Source organism: Podarcis liolepis (genome assembly GCF_965112155.1).
Source record: "Podarcis liolepis genome assembly, chromosome: 11".
NCBI lineage: Eukaryota > Metazoa > Chordata > Lepidosauria > Squamata > Lacertidae > Podarcis > Podarcis liolepis.
Window position 1 is genome coordinate 24,290,029 of NC_139565.1, and position 17,589 is coordinate 24,307,617.

Sequence of the window (17,589 nt, forward strand, 5' to 3'; positions counted from 1 at the left end):
GCCAGCAAACTGTGCTGAGCTTGTATATCAGATCAAAAATATGGCTTTCATAAAACAATTCTTCATGAAATAACCCCAGTACTTCCCAAGATTCAAGCCACTTGCTCATAAATTGTTGAAGAGTCCAAAGGTCTGTCCGTCCTTTTAAAGCCTTCTCTACTAAAGTCAATTAAAATAGTTATAATGATGTGAACAGAAGGAATATATGGCTGTTGGAGAGAAGCTTTTCTAAAATGAAATGAAGTAAAATTAGGCACCTGTATACATTAGGTATGGCAAAGGGTGGGAACCTACACAGTCTGTATCCAACATATCAAGCTACAACTGATGTAACAGCTACAACGGTTCTTGTACCAGGAAGGCCTGACCACAGCAGTTCAGGTACTGATGACTTAAACCTGGATTGTTGCGATGCACTCTGTGTGCAGCTTCTCGAGCTTGATCCAAAATTGGTGGTTAGCGCAGAATGCTACAGCACATTTGCCGACAGGAGTGAGGCTCTATCTGCATGTAAAACCTCTGCTAAGAGCGGCACCAGTTGCCCATTTGCCAGCAGGTGTTAAAATCAGTATATAAAATCCTTATCAGCTTGGGACCAGTTTACTTGCAGGATCCCCTTACCCCCCTTGACTGCTTCAATCTGTGCAACTGATACTGATACAGGTGACTTATAATCGCTCTGCACCTGTAAGAAACTGCTATTTTAGTGTGGCAACACTGACACATTGAAACTCCCTACCTACTGACCAGTGTCAGAAACTAAGATATGAAAGCTAGGAGCTAAATGGCAGGTTAAACGGTTATGGGTGCAACAACGGAATGTCTAGGAGCGCTTTCTTATAACAAGAATACAAAGCTGAAAACGAATGAACTGCAGCTAAAATGTTATGTTCATTTTTCGCATGGTCTAGTCATTCCCTCCTTCACCCCCCCTTAATATTCCTCAGAGGGTCTCTCCTCCAGTCTTCAGAGTAGCTGGAAGTGGGGAGGCAGGAAAAGGTCCTCCTTTCCTTCCACGCTGCAGTTTTAATCTGAAATCTTAGGTGCAGTACTGTGCCCAGAGCTCAGAAACTGTTCGTGGTAATGAAATTCCCTGTCACAAAATGCGCCTAGAACAATTGGAGTTTTGAACATGGCTACTGACATCAGGCAGGTGCCTCAACTGTACTCTTTTCAGTGGCTGTTTAAAACATCTTTTTTTATGCAAGCTCATCCTGATATGTAGAAGTTTGACGTGCTTTATTTCATTTTAGTAAAACCATTTCATTGGTTTTAATAATCCTTTGGAATATTTTGAATAACTGTTTTACCAATCATTTTAATGTTTTGTTTTTTATTTTTGTAAACGGCATAGAAATTTTCTTACAATCAAGTGGAATTTAAATCTTGCAAAATGAATAAAAAAATAAGAAACTCAGATTGGAAAGTAGGCATGTGGATTAGATCACACTTCTATGGACTTTTCCTACCATTGTCCACTCCTATTTATGAGACCATAATTGTTTTCTTTGTATACTACATTTTAAAAGTGTGGATTTTTTAAAGAACTTTGCCTAAAAATATGTAGTCACATTTGATGGAGCAAACGTAACCATCTACTCATGTTTTCAGAATACTGACACTGAAATGCTAATTCAAATCAGAACTGCAATGTGATTTATTCAGATGAACACAAGTTTTAAGATACTGCAGTATTACAGAAAGTAATGAATTAGTTATCTATTAAACCAATTAGGAGTGAAATTCACCTACCATAAAACACTGAGATGTCATATTGAGAATTGCAGGAAACTTGGGAGGAAAGTGCAAAAAACACCATACAAAATTGAATCATATTATTTATTATTAAAATAATTTTATACACGTACCTTAACAACAGGATTCAGCAGAACGACACCTGATTTCTTTGTAATCACCTGTTTCGTTGTGTAATGATGTTCTATAAGCTGAGGAATAGTTGAAAACCCCGTCCCTTCAAATCGATACTGATTCTATAACAAAAAGAAATGAAGAGGAAATACAAAATTTTAACAGAACTAACTTTTACAAGGGATAAGGAAATGTCTGCCTTTTCCATTGTTGTTAGGTGGATGGTATTTCAAGGTGCTCGGAAACAGAGTAAAGGGTTCAGACCCATGAAGTTGAACATGTGTAATTTCTGAATTACAAAAGCACAGTGTAACAGGGGTTAAACTAAATTTCAGTTCTACTGGTGGCAAAATAAGAATATGAATAAAGGAGAGTTATTTTCACTAAATAAACTTAGTTATATTTACATACTTCTGCTCTATTTTAAGACAAATACCTACAGTGGCTGATAATTGAGGCCAAATTGTAAATCGATTATAGTTTAAAAGATGAGCCAATATTTACATTTGCCCAGTTTGAATACGCATATCCTAGCTTGCTAAACCATAATTTAGCAGCTGAAAGTGAGCATCAAGACAATATACTTTTCCGCTCATCCCTTCCCTGTACATTCTCCAAAACAAGGAACTATGGTTTAATGTCAATTTACTAAGCAGGATCTTAAAGTGCCATATTCATATCAGAAAGCTGATTTCCAACTTACTAAACTATGGTTCAGCAAACCAAGAAATGTTTAAAACTGGGCCCATGTAAATATATTTTCTGTAACAAAGATTAGTAGAAACTATATACCGGTAACTTATTTAGATCCTTCGTATTTGAATAACCTGAAATATAATCCCTTATGAATGGAAAGCAACGTCATTGTTAAACGATGTTCAATAGTCAAAAACTACCAAATGGAGCAAGAAATAATGGTCCCAAATTATTAGTTGTTTAAAACCAACTTTCTCATTTCCAAATAGAATGGAATGCATCTCTTCTAGTATTGTGCTATCCAACAGGATGTCAACGGATAATGTCTACATGTGGAGTTTAGTGAACTGCGTATATAATCAAAGAGGACATTTTTGGCTTTAATCTTTTTCATCAACCCGAACAGCTGGGTAAAAGGACTAGCAAGGTATTTAATAGTTTGCTATCCCTGGAAACACACTGGAGATTTCACAGGGAACTAGAAGATCAAAACACATAGGAAAGCTTCTCTAGTCACCAAAAATGAAAATCAAAATTTGGAGGATGTCTCTCACAGTTGTTTTCAGAAGTCTCTGCATACAATATAAATTATGAAAGAAAACTGCATAAAAGGCCTCAAACAAGGAAAGTACATCATTATACATAATATGCTTTCAGTGGTGTTTCCCACCAAGAAGTATTGCTTTTAACTGTTGTTGAAACAGTATGGTCTACTAACAGTTTTGAACTGGCTCAGCCAAATCCTTTCATTAATGCAAGTCTTTGAGACTAATGCTGAACACTGGTAAAAGCAGCTTCACTCCTTTGCTCTGCACACAGACATCCCTAATACAAACTGATTGCACAAAAAACCATCACGGTGACACACTCTACTATCACAGTACTTTCCATAAGTTTTTCGAGGCACAGGAAGATGAAAATTAGCCATTTCTGGTGATATATTAACTCTTTCTTTTAGTGACCTATCCCCAGAACTACACAGTTATAATCCTACTATGGAAAAGACCAAATTCTTGAGATATCAGAATATTATCCCCCCCCCCCCCGGTTGTGCTACAGCCTGCAGAAGTCTATCTACCAAAAACTGGGGAGGGCATTTTCTGTTGTAGCATCATCTCACCACTAGAAATAAGGAAAGGACCAATTCTGCTGAGTTTCCAGCTCCAGAACTGGTCACCCAAGCTGGTTATTGATACCAATGTCATATAATATTGTGTGGCTACTATGGATGTTGCTGTTTTTATTGGATTTTAATGGGTTGCTTTTTAATGTATTGATAATGTATGTGTTATAATCCCCCTGGGATTTTAATGAAGAGTTGTATCAAAATGTTTTAAATAAATAAATAGAATACTCCATACCATTTTTCAACCATTCATTCAAACAGGGACAGGTTTTGCATATTGCTTTACACAAAGGTACCATGAGTGGCGACAGCAAGAGACTTGTGATGTGGCCTTCCACAACTTTTATGAAAGTTAAATAGCATTTGATTCAGATTGGGACTGCGGTGCTACAGGAGGGAAAGGTTTAATCCAGCTTTCTCCTAGCATGGATAACAGTCAGGGTGATGGGAGTTAGTTTAAATCATCTGGAGGGCACCAGGTTGCACAAAATTAGTTGGACCCTTCCCCTACTCCATTTTCCCCAATGAAAATTGTGCTCTGAATGGGGCTAAATACCCACACAGCATTTCCATGAAGGAGCGTCTCCACCTCCATCGTTCTACCCGGACACTGAGGTCCACCACCGAGGGCCTTCTGGTGGTTACCTCACTGCGAGATGCCAAGTTACAGGGAACCAGGCAGAGGGCCTTCTCAGTAGTGGTACCCTCCCTGTGGAATGCCCTCCCATCAGATGTCAAAGAGAACAACAACTACCAGACTTTTAAATGACATCTGAAGGCAGCCCTGTTTAGGGAAGCTTTTAATGTTTGATGTATTACAGTATTTTAATATTTTTCTGGAAGCCGCCCAGTTAATCCCTCCCATCCATGCAAGAACCACATGCTGCTCTGAAAAACCTATTTCACTTTTTCTTAAATAGTGAGATATCCAGTCATAGACCTTCCACCATCTTTGGCTTGGCCCCTTTTTTTTGAGTAAATACCACCCCAAGGTTCTGTGTTCACAATTAGTGGTGGCAATTAAAATTCCAACTTTGCCCATAATCCAGCATGATAATAGCAGAAAGTTGCATCCTTTCATTTTCCATCTTCTGAGGGGAGCATACTATGTGATTTTGTGTGTGTGTCCTTAGACTACGGAGATCCGTTGCCATATCCCACAGATATTCTCAAAATGAAAACATACTTAGCCCCCTCATGCTTTTTAATATGATAAAGATTTTCAAGCCGTTATCAGCTCCTCCAGTTTGACTTGATCAGTTTTAAAATACCTACTGAGCCAAAAAAATAAAAAAAATTGCACGCAACACTTCTGAAGCCTAACTATGAACCCTTAGAGCGGCAGAAAAAGGTTTGGTTTTGTTGTTAATACAACCCAAAAGGGCATTTGCAAGTCTTTCTCCAACTCTAACACACCTGTTTACAATTACAGCCCACGTTAGCTCTAAAAATAATCTATGTAATCAGCACGACAGTATGCAGCACAGTTATCTGCAGCAACTTAACACACTCTCTTGGCTTCTAGCAGCTCCTGAGGAGTTGAGTCATATAATTACTTTATAGGGCTGAAAACATTCCAGCAATACTTTAAGGAAGTGTGATGAAAATATGGGTCCACGTAAGGGCAACTATGATCTTTATCTGAAGTCCTGTAAGCCTACACATAAATGGAAAAGGGGCGAGTAAAAGGATATGGAGCAATCACTGCAATACTCATACTCTAAGGGCAGCCAAACCTTGGCTCACCCTTGCCTTTAAAAATACTTGGATCACCTGCTTGATAACGTAGAATGTGCAGAAAACACCACATCAATCTTTGGTGTTCTCTTGTTTTCCGCAAGACAAGAAAACAAACTTAATTATATCATTTCCCCTTCCTTTAAGGAGGAGTGGGAATGAAAGAGACCATGTATAATATATCATTGTCACACAGATGGAGCAAAATTGTTTTCTATTGCTCCAGAGGGCAGGAACTAAACCACAAAAAGACTTTGGGCTAAACATTAGGAAGAGTGTGAGCTATTCAGTGGTAGAACAATGGTGTACTGTCCTTCACGGACATCCTGTAATAGTGAGCTAGAAGGAAGTTTCACTAAATGACATATGAGGATCCCCTCAGCTCTATGAGACAGTTCTGAACTTCTTTGGTGCTTCCCTGAAAGTGACAATAATGTGCAAATTGCAGCAAACCATGCCCATTCCCCTTCGTAGCCTCAAGTTCCCTCTTATCTGAATGAGGATTGTCAGATCTAGTAATTACCCACTTATTTTGTTCAGAGACTTCTGAATGTAAGGTGCTGGGGGAAGGGGACCAAGAACACAAGAATGTTACCCGCTCACAAGGTTTCACAAAGGCTGAATGTTGGACTAGGCAGAGGTCTTAGGCCTGATCCAAAAAGGTCAGCTCTAATGGTTTGGGTGGTGGTGTTTTTAAAAAGCAGATTTCTGCCGACACTGCTTTCTTATCCTCAAGGGGCACCGAATAAACATCTCTCCAGGAGCCTTGAAAATAACAGTGCTCTATACAGGACTTTCTAAAAAATCTAAAACAAAATGCACTGTATTTGATACCTACTAAAAACGTCTTTTGCTTAGAAAAGTCTACTCAGAGACATAATTTTATCACAGATTTGTTTTTAAAAGTTTATTTTTTCTATATGTTGTTTATTTTTTATTATATCTTCTTGTTTTTAAAGTCTGTTGATTTTATTGCTATTTTTGATGGATATTTTATGTTATTAAGAAGCATTATCAGTCTTCTCAAATATAAATAAATAAATTTCACACCATACAACCATTAAAAAAACACAGGCTGTGCCACTGAAAAGGAAAAAAATATCACCACAAACCTACATCAGCATATTGTATGATGAAGTGTCTCCGTTGCGCATCTGAAAACACAGAAAGGACGTATTCACCAGGCTTGCCATGACTCTCTCGCACCAAGAAGTCTCCTTGCTGCTTTAATAACTCTTGAGCTTCTATTCTTGGGATTGCACCATGATACCAATCTTGGTCTGCCAGAGGTTTCTCGCTGGTTGATATCACATCAAAGAACTTGTGGGAAAATATGAAAAAAGAATGGAGGTTAGTGAATATAGGTTGTGTACATTATGCTTTCATTTAAATTGCAGTAGATAATAAATAATTCATAACTGCTCTGAAAACTGTACATTTATTAATGAGTGAACTAAAGTGGGCATAGCTAACCAGCTATAGAACCAAGCAAGTTTTTTTTTGTTTTTTTGTTTTTGTTGTTGCCAAGTACTTACTTTCAACGTAACAAGCAGAGCCATGCATCAGAGAAAAGTTAAGAAAAAGAAATGAAAGAAACATCAAGTGGTGCAAATCATATAACTGCTATTTAAAAATAAAAAACAACAGTGTTTTACTGAGGGCTGTTGAAACGTTCTTACAGTGAAACATTTCCTCCCTTTCTGGTGCATTTGATTTCTTTCTTTCTTTCAGGATAGGGTCAATTGTCTAATAATTTGTGCTTCCTGTTTCCTAGCCACAGCAAAACACTTAGCTCTCCACATCCAAAAACTCCAAGCAAATAAGCCATTGACATTCTAAAAAATTCAAAAGCAATTACCACAAACCCATCATATTTCCTAATGCCTTAAACAGGTTATCTATCTATTCCCATAAAAACTTGCCCAGTTATTAAAATCTTAAGACATCATCTCTGAGGGAGTCCATCTGAGGGTAAGGACACCTCATCAGCAGAAATTCTTCCCTATATCCATTTAGCTGGTATCTGCCTTAATGGTTTTAGGTAACAGATTAAAACACTTCCATTTACACAGGCATTGACAGCTTCAAATTTTAATTGTGCTTCCGTGTTTCCCCCCCAGTTTGCTCGTATATATTGTTACTATTCTCTTCCATCCTGCCGGCTTTATTTATAAGATTCTTTTAATTACGTTGCAGATCATCCTGAGAAACACTTTGAAAAGAATCAATCACAGCATAAACACATAGCTACTCCTCTGAAAAATTTTAAGTCTGTTTAAACAAAAACAACAGAGTCTTTTGGCACTCTAACTATCAACATATTTATTATTACATATGCCTTCATGGACTGGACTATAGACCACTTCATCAAATGAAAGCAGCATTAGCATTGCGTCTTTGTGTCAAGCCACCAAGATGTGTCTTACTCTTCAAGGCAAGGCAAACATTTATCACCATCACCATGTGAGAAGCCGATTCTTATTTGATTAGATCAAATAAAATCTTTCTGGCTATGACAGTCAGCTAAACCCTATTGAGACATTATTCCCTCCTTGAAATTAAGACTACATGGAAAGTGTTGGGACATATTTCTTGGTCATGCCCTGGCTGTTGTACATGCTACTCATCCCACTTCCATGCTGTCCATGTGTTGGGGGCCCATCTGTAAAGAGGGCCACATGTAGGCTTCCCCTTTGCTTAGGTACCCTTTTGAGGAGTATCTCTTACTGGGACCCTCCTCTAATGCGTGGGCAGGAGGGGTGGAGACAGCAGGGAACAAATCTAAAGGTGAAGGGCTAGCTCATGCAGCCCTGTTCTTACCCAATGGTACCTAACTTGCATGGGGAACGATGCCCAAATAGGGCTTGAATCTTAGAAGGAAACCAATCCCTACAACCCAACATATTTTGAATCATTTCCCCTGAGGTTTAAGTAGGCTACATGTGATTCAGGTTAGTGAACAGGAAGTACCAAGATCCCAGTGTTCACAAAAACCAGCATCTCTGAATTGTGAATTGTATGAATGCTTCAGGTTACTCATTCTCCCTTTCCAAGCCCTGAATGTAAACAGGAACTAAACCTGGGCCCATTTGAGAGCAAAAGCTCCACCACTCAGCTACAGTCTTTCCCCCTAAAAGGAGTACAGAGCATTGGCATGGAAACTTCCTTGTATCAGGTGAGACTATTTGTCCATCTGGCTCAGTACTGTCCGGCAGTACCTTTGCATGGTCTTAGCTGGAGACCTTTCCGCTTAGCGGCTTAGTCATGCTGGCCACATAATCCGGAAGCTGTACACCGGCTCCCTCGGCCAATAAAGCGAGATGAGCACCGCAACCCCAGAGTCGGACCACGACTAATGGTCAGGGGTCCCTTTACCTTTTGCAGCTCTTAGCTGGAAATGTCAGAGATTGATGCAAAGCATGCACTCTACCAATGAGCTATGGTCCCTCCTATTAGAAATGTCACAACTGAACATGAAAAATGCTGAGCAGTTTCATAGTGAGATATATAGCCTGTCTATGAGGGGCTAAAACTTATTAAGAAAGAGAGAAAAGTATTAAAATGCTTCTTTCCCTCTTCATATAAGATGAGGGGCAAGAATACAAGATCAAGTTTTCTCAAAGGAATTACCACCTTGTAGCCTTGTAACCAGTTGATAAAACAAAGTGAAATGCAGTGAATTGGCTTCCCCCTGCTGCTGATTACTCAGTTGTCTCAACCTATTTGTCTTGTTCATATCCAAAAGCAGTTTTGTTTTGAGTCACTTTTTGGGGGAGGGGGTTCTTTTTCAAATTAGCCATTCTAACACAAAACACTTTACCATGAAAGGAAAGCCCTGCTCTCCATTGTCCATTTTTGTACAAAGATACTCAAATGCTTCCTTAGATATCTCAAATGACTTACCGTATTTTTCGTTCCATAGGATGCACTTTTTTCCTCCTATAAAGTAAGGGGAAATGTGAGTGCGTCTTATGGAGTAAATGGCGCTGCGCAGAAAGGGAGAGCTGTGCAGCGCCCCTTCAGCGAAGAGGGAGGAGGAACGGAGCCCCTTCTGTTCCTCCTCCTGCTTCGCTGAAGGGGCGCTGCCCAGCTCTCCCTTTCTGCGCAGCGCCTCTCTTTCGCAGGAGAGTCGCTGCGCAGAGAGGGAGAACTGTGCAGCGCCCCTTCAGCCACGTGCCTGCCTGGAAGCAGGAGGAGGAACAGAAGGGACTCCTTCTGTTTCTCCTCTTGCTTCACAGCAAGGCGCCTGTCCTGCAAAGCGGGAGGAGGAACAGAAGGGTCTCCTTCTGTTCCTTCTCCAGCTTCGCTTGAAGGGGCACTGCGCAGAGAGGGAGAACTGTGCAGCGCCCCTTCAGCGACGTGCCTGCCCTGGCTTCTGCCTTAGCCGCAAGCAGCCGCAAGCAGATCCCTCTTGCTGTTCTGGCTTCTGGGATTCAAAATATTTTTTTCTTGTTTTCCTCCCCCCCCCCCCCCGCCAAACTAGGTGTGTCTTATCATCTGGTGCGTCCTATAGAGCAAAAAACACGGTAAATCCAGGAAAAAAAGTATGTCATTTGGTGAACAAACTACAAAAACCGCAGCATAAAATGACTTATCTTTTCAGTAATTGGACTGAGCAAGAGGGATCAGCCAGGTAAATTCTGTTGTTATCTGTTATGCATATTCAAGTAGGTGAGTTTTCACTGTTTTGCAAGATGCATATTTTTAAAAGCTCCATCCCAACAGGGATTTTGCCCTATTGCATCAGAAGCTTTCTTCTTATTCCACCTTGGCCTTTTGTTGTACTCCAAACCATATTCCTCTCTCCCAATAAATATAAATAAACCTCTGCCTGAGCAACGGGCCACATTTAATGCCTCCTGTACTTTCAAATGCTTGATCCGAATATCAAGGATAAGAGTACCAACTCAGCAGCGAAATTCCCCATGAAGGTTATTCCAGTACAGTACAGAAGTACCCAACAAATGCTCCACTCACATCGCTGCATGACAGGCTCTCTGCTGAATAGCCACCATTACATAAATGTTCTACCTGCCATACCTAATAGCAGAACTGACAGGTGGTGGCAACCTGTATCTGCAGAATAAGTTCCTCAACTGAAAGCCGCAATAAAGCGACATATCTAATTAATTAGGAGCTGCCAAAGAACTCAAAACAGGAAGATTGCACATAACTTTATTTTTAAAATCCAACAACTTTAAAACACTTCCACGTTTCTAGAATAGTACATGACAGCCAGTACAGTGCAGTTGGAGTATCAGTCTAAGACCAGGAAGCCCAAGTACAAATCCTCTCTTTACCTACTTTTTTGACGACCTTGAGCAAGTCACTAACTCTCTTTCAGTCTAACCTGCCTCATAGATTCGTTGAGAGGATAAAGGGGATGGAGAAACATGAATACTATTTCTGAGGAAGGATGATGACCACAATAAATCAGAAAATGCTTTGACTACTTCACCATGCTAAATGTCTCATGTTAGGACAGGGATGGGGAACTTGTGGTCCTCCAGATATTGCAGGACTCCAACTCCCATCATTCCTGACAATTTGCCACGCTGGCTGGGGCTGGTGGGAGCTGCAGCCCAACAACATCTAGAAGGCCACAGGTTTGCAGCTGGTGTGTTACGGAACGGCCAGGCCTTTTTTCCTAGAGTTGCTGGAATTCACATTGTTTTGACTTATACAGCTGTACCTTTTTCTTCAATGCTACTTCCAGCTAGACAACCAACCACTTTGCATGTTAATATTCTTGCAGCAACTACCAGAATGTTATGCACACGGTGTAAATAAGTTATGTTCCTAAGGAAAAAGAATGTGAGAATACAGTACCTGTGGACTTACCGATGAAGAGCCCAACATAGACTTTGGAGATCTTATCATTCCAGCAATGGAGTGCCGAATGGTATCAAACCGGGAAACTTTATCTTTCTTATCCTAAAAAAACAAGGAGGAGAAAAGCAGACCATTAGAAATTAAATCAGCTATCCTTTGTAGATTAAGTACTCAGTGCTAGGTGGGGTTCCTGCTTTATCAATAGCACTGGGTAAAATAAATTATGAAACTTTGGCAACTTCAATAAAAACTCCCTGCCTGTTTAAGCCATAAACTTTAATACTTTTTCAGAGTTTAAAAAGCAGCATGAATAGTCAATAAGTCTAAAATCTAACACAATTAAATCGTGTTTCCCCTATTTCTATTAAGAGTCACAAGATGCACTCAGTCCCTTGAGTGTATGGCATTGGGTGGCACAACAAAGAATTTACTGTCATTCCCATAGGAATGCCTGCACCCCATTAAATTTTCACAGAAGGTTTTGCTATCTTCTTGTCCGCCATAAATAGATGAAGAGAAAGGTACCTTCTGTGCCATTTGTGGAACTTCCTCAGAGCAGAGGGAGCAATAATTTAGTGAGCTTGTAGAGCAGTGTGAATCTGGAATTGTTAAATGATGTGCTGTTTTACAATAACTTTACTGTCATTATTGGATTTGCAGAAGCATAACTATCCACATTGGGCCCTTAATTTGGACAAAGGCAGGTTCTACAGTCCTCTGTTTAAGCAGCCACTAACATCGGTAGACTTTAAAAGGAGATCAGAACCATTCATGGAGAAAAGGGTTACTGAAGACAACTAGCCTTGAGAGCTGGGTACTATCTCCAGTAACAGGGAGAGCTGTGTGCGTATTCTGCACTATGGCCTTACATTATGCATTACATGTTATAGGACAAGTCAAAAAATACAATTGGCATGTTAAGGTTTGATAGAAGTAAATTCAGTAATAGGCACTCTTGTGCTTCTAATAGCTCTAACACTTAATAACTGTTTTGGTGACTAAAACACAGCTTGATAAACAAAACTATATGCATACATATAAAAAAGAAGCCACTAACATTAAATATATTATCATTATATGATAATATATTTCAGGATGTCAGTCTCTGGTAAATGGCACCTTGTACCATCGAATGGCAATGAAAACCCAGTTACTGGCACTAAATAAAAATATAGAGACATCAACTGTTTAAATCAATGCCACCTCACATTCCTGTTACACATAATTGTATAGGCCTAGGTACTTTAAGTGTATAAAGCTTTGAAGCTACTTTCTGTAAAAAATAAAAAAATCACACTGTATGGCCAAGGGTACAGAACTGCTAAGAATAAGGACACACCAAAATAGAAAAAAGGCTATTACATATGCTTGAAATACATATGCATTCAAATGTTCATCAAATTAAATGAATAGCATTAAAAAAAGTTTTCTGTAGCTCACATTTCAGAACTGTGAATGGTGAGTGACACATTACTTACATTGGCAATATCACAGCTTGACTTATTATTTACAGTCATACCTCGGGTTGCAAATGTGATCCATGCAGGAGGCACATTCACAACCTGCAGTGCCGCGTCTGCGCATGACGCGATTTGGCGCGTCTGTGCATGCGTGCGATGTCATTTTGTGCTTCTCCGCATGTGCCGAAACCCGGAAGTAACCCGTTCCAGTACTTCCGGGTTCAGCGTGCTCCGCAACCCAAAAACGCGCAACCCGCAGCGTTCGCAACCCAAGGTATGACTGTACTAGATTTTTTAATGTGGGTTGTACAACTGGTTCTTACATTAGAATTTACAGTTTGTGGAGAATATTCTCCGGAGAATATTCTCACCTTACATCACTATATATGCCTAAGGCTGTATCTGGCAGTACCATTTGTACCCACATAAATCAGAAGTAAGGGGTTGTGGTCAGTGAATCTTTGCACCTGGAAGACAGCACACTTCCTGGAACATCCTGTTTTGTCCACAAACTGCTACCACACACTATGCAGGGAGTCACCTACCACAACCACAAGTTTCTTCCTCCTCTGAGGAGTGGCAGGAATCATTCTGTACACTGTACTTTGTACAGCCACCTTGGTGTGTTCTGAGGTCTGCAACTGCTTTACTTGTTCCCCTGGCCCAGAATCAGAAAATAGCTTCCAAGCAGGGTAGGCCTTTGGGACCTCTAATCTGGGCCTATTTCTTCCAATCCCTGCATTCAGGCCAATATAACAAATCTTCCCTTATTGTCTGTTGGAGCATATGTGGATATTATTGGGATAAGTTACAAAGGTAGGAGTCCTGCGGCTTGAGAACTTCCTACTCTTTCCTCTCAAGTTGTTTTTCCAGAATGCAATTCCCTTTCCCTGAGATAATTTCCTGGAAAGGTAGCAAGTGTGTTATCAGCATATTCATCCACTATCAGTAGCCTTGTATCTGAAGGGGTTAGGTCAAGAATAAAAAATGACTTCTCCGAGTTTGTTTCCTGAGTGTTCATACCGGCATGAAAACAGCTATCTAAAGCACCAATCTTGATTGATGTCATTTAACTGATTAGCCACTGAATCTGACAGGGACATAGAGAGTTCAGACCTATCCCCATCTTTGCTGTACCTCGAAACCATCACCAACTTGAGTTTCCTTGCTGGTAGGCCCCATCTGCAAGGCAACAGTTAGAATTCCTATCTCCACTAACCCAACCAGTATACCAGTTATGGCATTCAAACCAGAAGCTTCCTTTTCCAATGCATTCATTCTGCTAAAGATTCCCTCTGATGTTTGTTTTGTCAAGAGACACTGGCCGCGTAAAAGTTCCCACAATAAAGCACAGGATATTATCAGAGATGAGAACAGCAGATGCAGAAATTAAATTCTGCATCCAAGTAATCTTGAGGCAGCATCCAACTCATACCTGTTACTTCTGCAAGCAAAATTCTCACAAAATAAAATGTCTTCCTCCTTTTAAACAGTATCATGTCTACACAACATGTCATATCAATTTTAAATTACAATCTGTCCGATAATAAAAAACAGGCTGCTCTGAGTCCACTGGTGGGTCGATTTTATATCAATGGATTAAATGGCTACTTTAAAAACCGCTCACTGCATTACCATGGATACGGTGCCTAATTTTGCCTCTAGGTCTGCCAGGACTTGGGATGATCAGCTCATTTCACGCACCTCAGGTAATGACAAGATAAAGGGTCTTCTTCAGATAAACGAGTCATGGGGATTAGCAGCAGCTAAATGACTGCTTCTCCTATCACTGAGGGGGAAAGGGACAAAAAACGATGTGTGCATGCTGATGAGTTTTCCTACAAATTCATCCCAGTAATGCCTTAATTTTACATTCACTAACACCCCCCCCCCCGAAATGGTTATCTACAATGATGGTCCTAGCTCTTCTGTTTTGCCTGGAGTCATTAAACACATACATTTATTTCATTTACAGATATTAAATCCACTCACTTCATTATTTTCCACACACGGTAAGCAGAGAAGTTGCCAAGGGGAAAAAATGCTACTAGATCTTTGTTCAATACAGGGAGGTCAGTAACAGCTGCTGCCAAGACAGATACAAAACGGTAACTCTGCATGAAACAGATTGCATCATGTGCATCCAAGCTTATCAGCTAGGACAGGTATTCTAATGTGGCTATTTAGCAAATGGGTCAAAATAATGTTAAGAGTTCATTGAGGGGGGGGGGAATGCTAGCATTCTTATAGAATCCCCCATGTACTTCACAGCCATTGAGAAGCCAGATATTTGAAAGTATGTGGCCAAATTCCATGTGTTAATACAGATGCAAGTGAGTTAAGTGATTGACCATCCCACAAAGTGAGTCCAGAAGGATGCCAGGCTCAACAGTATAAAAGCCACTGAGAAATCAAGTGGATGGAGCAAGGTTGCACCCCCCCCGTCCCTCTCTGTATAAAGACCACCCATCAGGGTGATGATATGGATTCGGTCCAAACCCATGCTGGCATGGATCCAAATCATCATCCAGGATTGCCTGCTGTTGTTCCAGCAACAACCCTCTTCAACACCTTCCCCCAAAAGGAAGAATTTGAGACTGGAAAAATGCATTGGGTGCTTGGCTAGCTTTTTTCAGTAGTGGCCGCACCACCACCTCCTTTAAAGCAGCAGGCATCACCCCCTTAACACAAATAAGTAGTCACCACTCCCTGGACCCAACCCCAATCACCAGCACCACCAGGAGCAGCAATACAAGACCTGTTGTCTTTCACCATGTCCCTTGGTAACCACAAATTAAATCAAGGAAGAAAGTCACAGAAGGAAACGTACAAAACAAAGAGATAGACATAAAACAGAGCAGCCTTCAATAACCTGCCAAACTTTTATTACGCCCTCAAGCTGTCATTTAAGTTTCTGCCAAGTCTCCCTAAACTCGACTCAGCTTCAGCAGTAACTAGTTGCTTGAGAGATGTTGCCTTCATGTTCTGATCCTGCAAAAAGGACATGGTACGTCCAGGGAAAAACACAGTCTTGACACATCCAAAGAGACTGCATGCGATCAGTAAAGTATACAGTATTCATGGAAAATGTAGCTGGAAAAGTGCTAACACAGCTTAAATTAATATCAACATTAAAATACAGCTGGGAACTAATTTTTCACAGGCTTTGAAGATTAAAATGAATAATGACTGGTAAACTCCCCCTCCCCACATGTTGTTCAGAGTTGGCTTACTCTTTCCACTTCTTCAAAAAAAAAAAAAAAGGCTCAAGTGTTAGCTTGGGTGGAGAAACTGAGATTTCTCTTTCAGCATGTAATCTTGGAACATTATGAGCCACAGGGATCTCTCCATCAGCCTTTCCCACCAGTCTTCCTGTTCCCTAAGACTTATCTTTCCCCAAAAAAGGAGGAGGAAGAGGGGGGAATCACTAACATGCTGGAGCAGAAGCAGAGGTTTCATCTTTGCAACACAGAGAAACCATTGTCACAGAGAAGAATGGGGAATGTATGTTCCCGTGCCTTCTGGATCAATTATGTGGAATAGTGGAAACTTTTCCTTGCTCATTGGCACTGACACACCATACAAGCATCCAGGTCTTAAGAGCTGAGGCCTCCACCACCAGCCCTCTCTGCAACTCGTCCCCCACCTTAGCAAGTATAACTTTGGTAAGGGTAGACGAGAGGCAGGAGGACTGGCTGGCAATAGGGAGGAATGGCAATAGAACCCGCAACAAACTGGAAGGAGAATTGGGCTTGGCTCACAATGAGTTCAGAGTTTCACAGCTGCAGGAATTAAATTCCACCCCATCCCAAAGTCACACTATAATTAGGCATTGATTATGGTGCACCCTTCTATAGTTTACATTATGCTTCTGGTTGGCTACTGTGGGAACAGAGTTCTAGACCCTTGGTCCAATCCAGAAGAACTCTACTTATGACTTCAATGGCATGTAGCCTAATTTATACCAATATTATGAAAAAGCTGGACAGCTTTTCAAGAAGCTTCCAGATGGCACTCACGCTAACATTCAAAAGGCTGAGTCACCAAACACATTTGGGATGCTGAGAAGACAGTGTTCCTGAAGGCCAACTGTTGGCTTTTTGAAACCAGCAGCTTCAAAATGAAAGAATATGCTTGCCAACGCATACAGCTTCTTTGAGTAGAAATACTTGAGATGAAGCCACACCCAATCTGATGATGCAGTGCACTATCTATAAAATAAACCTTGTAAAGGGCTGGTTTCTAATATTTTTATCACCTTTGAACAACAACAAGAAGAAGTCTCAATGCACTAATGGACCCAGGAAAGGAGAGTGACACATCTGGCACATTCCTTGGTATTATATCAGTAAAGAATGTACACAAGCTCATTACAGAATACAACATCCATGGTCTCCCACATAAGACAGTGTGCACACATCAAATGGTATGATCAATCTCCCACTCTTTTCTTCAAGCTAGAAATTACGTACAACAACAAACAGTGGCAACCAGGCCAGAGTAAGCTTGAATATGCAAAATCTGGTTAAAAGTACTGACCTCCAACAACACATGGAGTTATCTGGCTGTAAATATGGCACTATCCCTTGGTTGAACTCCATTTACCAAGCAACACAGTACGCAAATCCTATTTATAACACATATCTAAAATTGAAATGTAGATAAGCACTTCAAAGTGACACTAATATCATTTCAATTCATCCACCTAATGTACTTAAATGTTCTTTCCAAAGCAATTAGCAATTAGAGCTCCTTCTAATACCTTCTCAAGGTACAGAACACACAAGAGGCAGTGTGTTATAGCAAACAGTGTTGCATCTGGACTAGGGAGAGCTGAGTTCAGGTTGCTGGTCAGCCATGAAACTTGCT

The 17,589-nt window shown here is 40.5% G+C and overlaps 1 protein-coding gene across 3 annotated transcripts in view; it reads right to left on the reverse strand.

Moving 5' to 3' along the window:
* FER (FER tyrosine kinase) overlaps positions 1–17,589 on the reverse strand; it is a 153,310-nt gene that overhangs the window by 79,517 nt on the left and 56,204 nt on the right. For 2 of the 3 annotated variants that reach the window (XR_014516819.1, XM_083464480.1), the window contains exons 11-13: positions 11,258–11,362; positions 6,545–6,748; positions 1,869–1,991 (exon numbers count right to left, since the gene is read on the reverse strand). Coding sequence is in view for 2 of the 3 variants with exons in the window: in XM_083464480.1 (XP_083320606.1) it covers positions 1,869–1,991; positions 6,545–6,748; positions 11,258–11,362 (432 nt within the window). In the remaining variant the exon portion in view is untranslated. The remainder of the gene's footprint in view (positions 1–1,868; positions 1,992–6,544; positions 6,749–11,257; positions 11,363–17,589) is intronic. The other variant, XM_083464481.1, reaches the window with a different exon arrangement.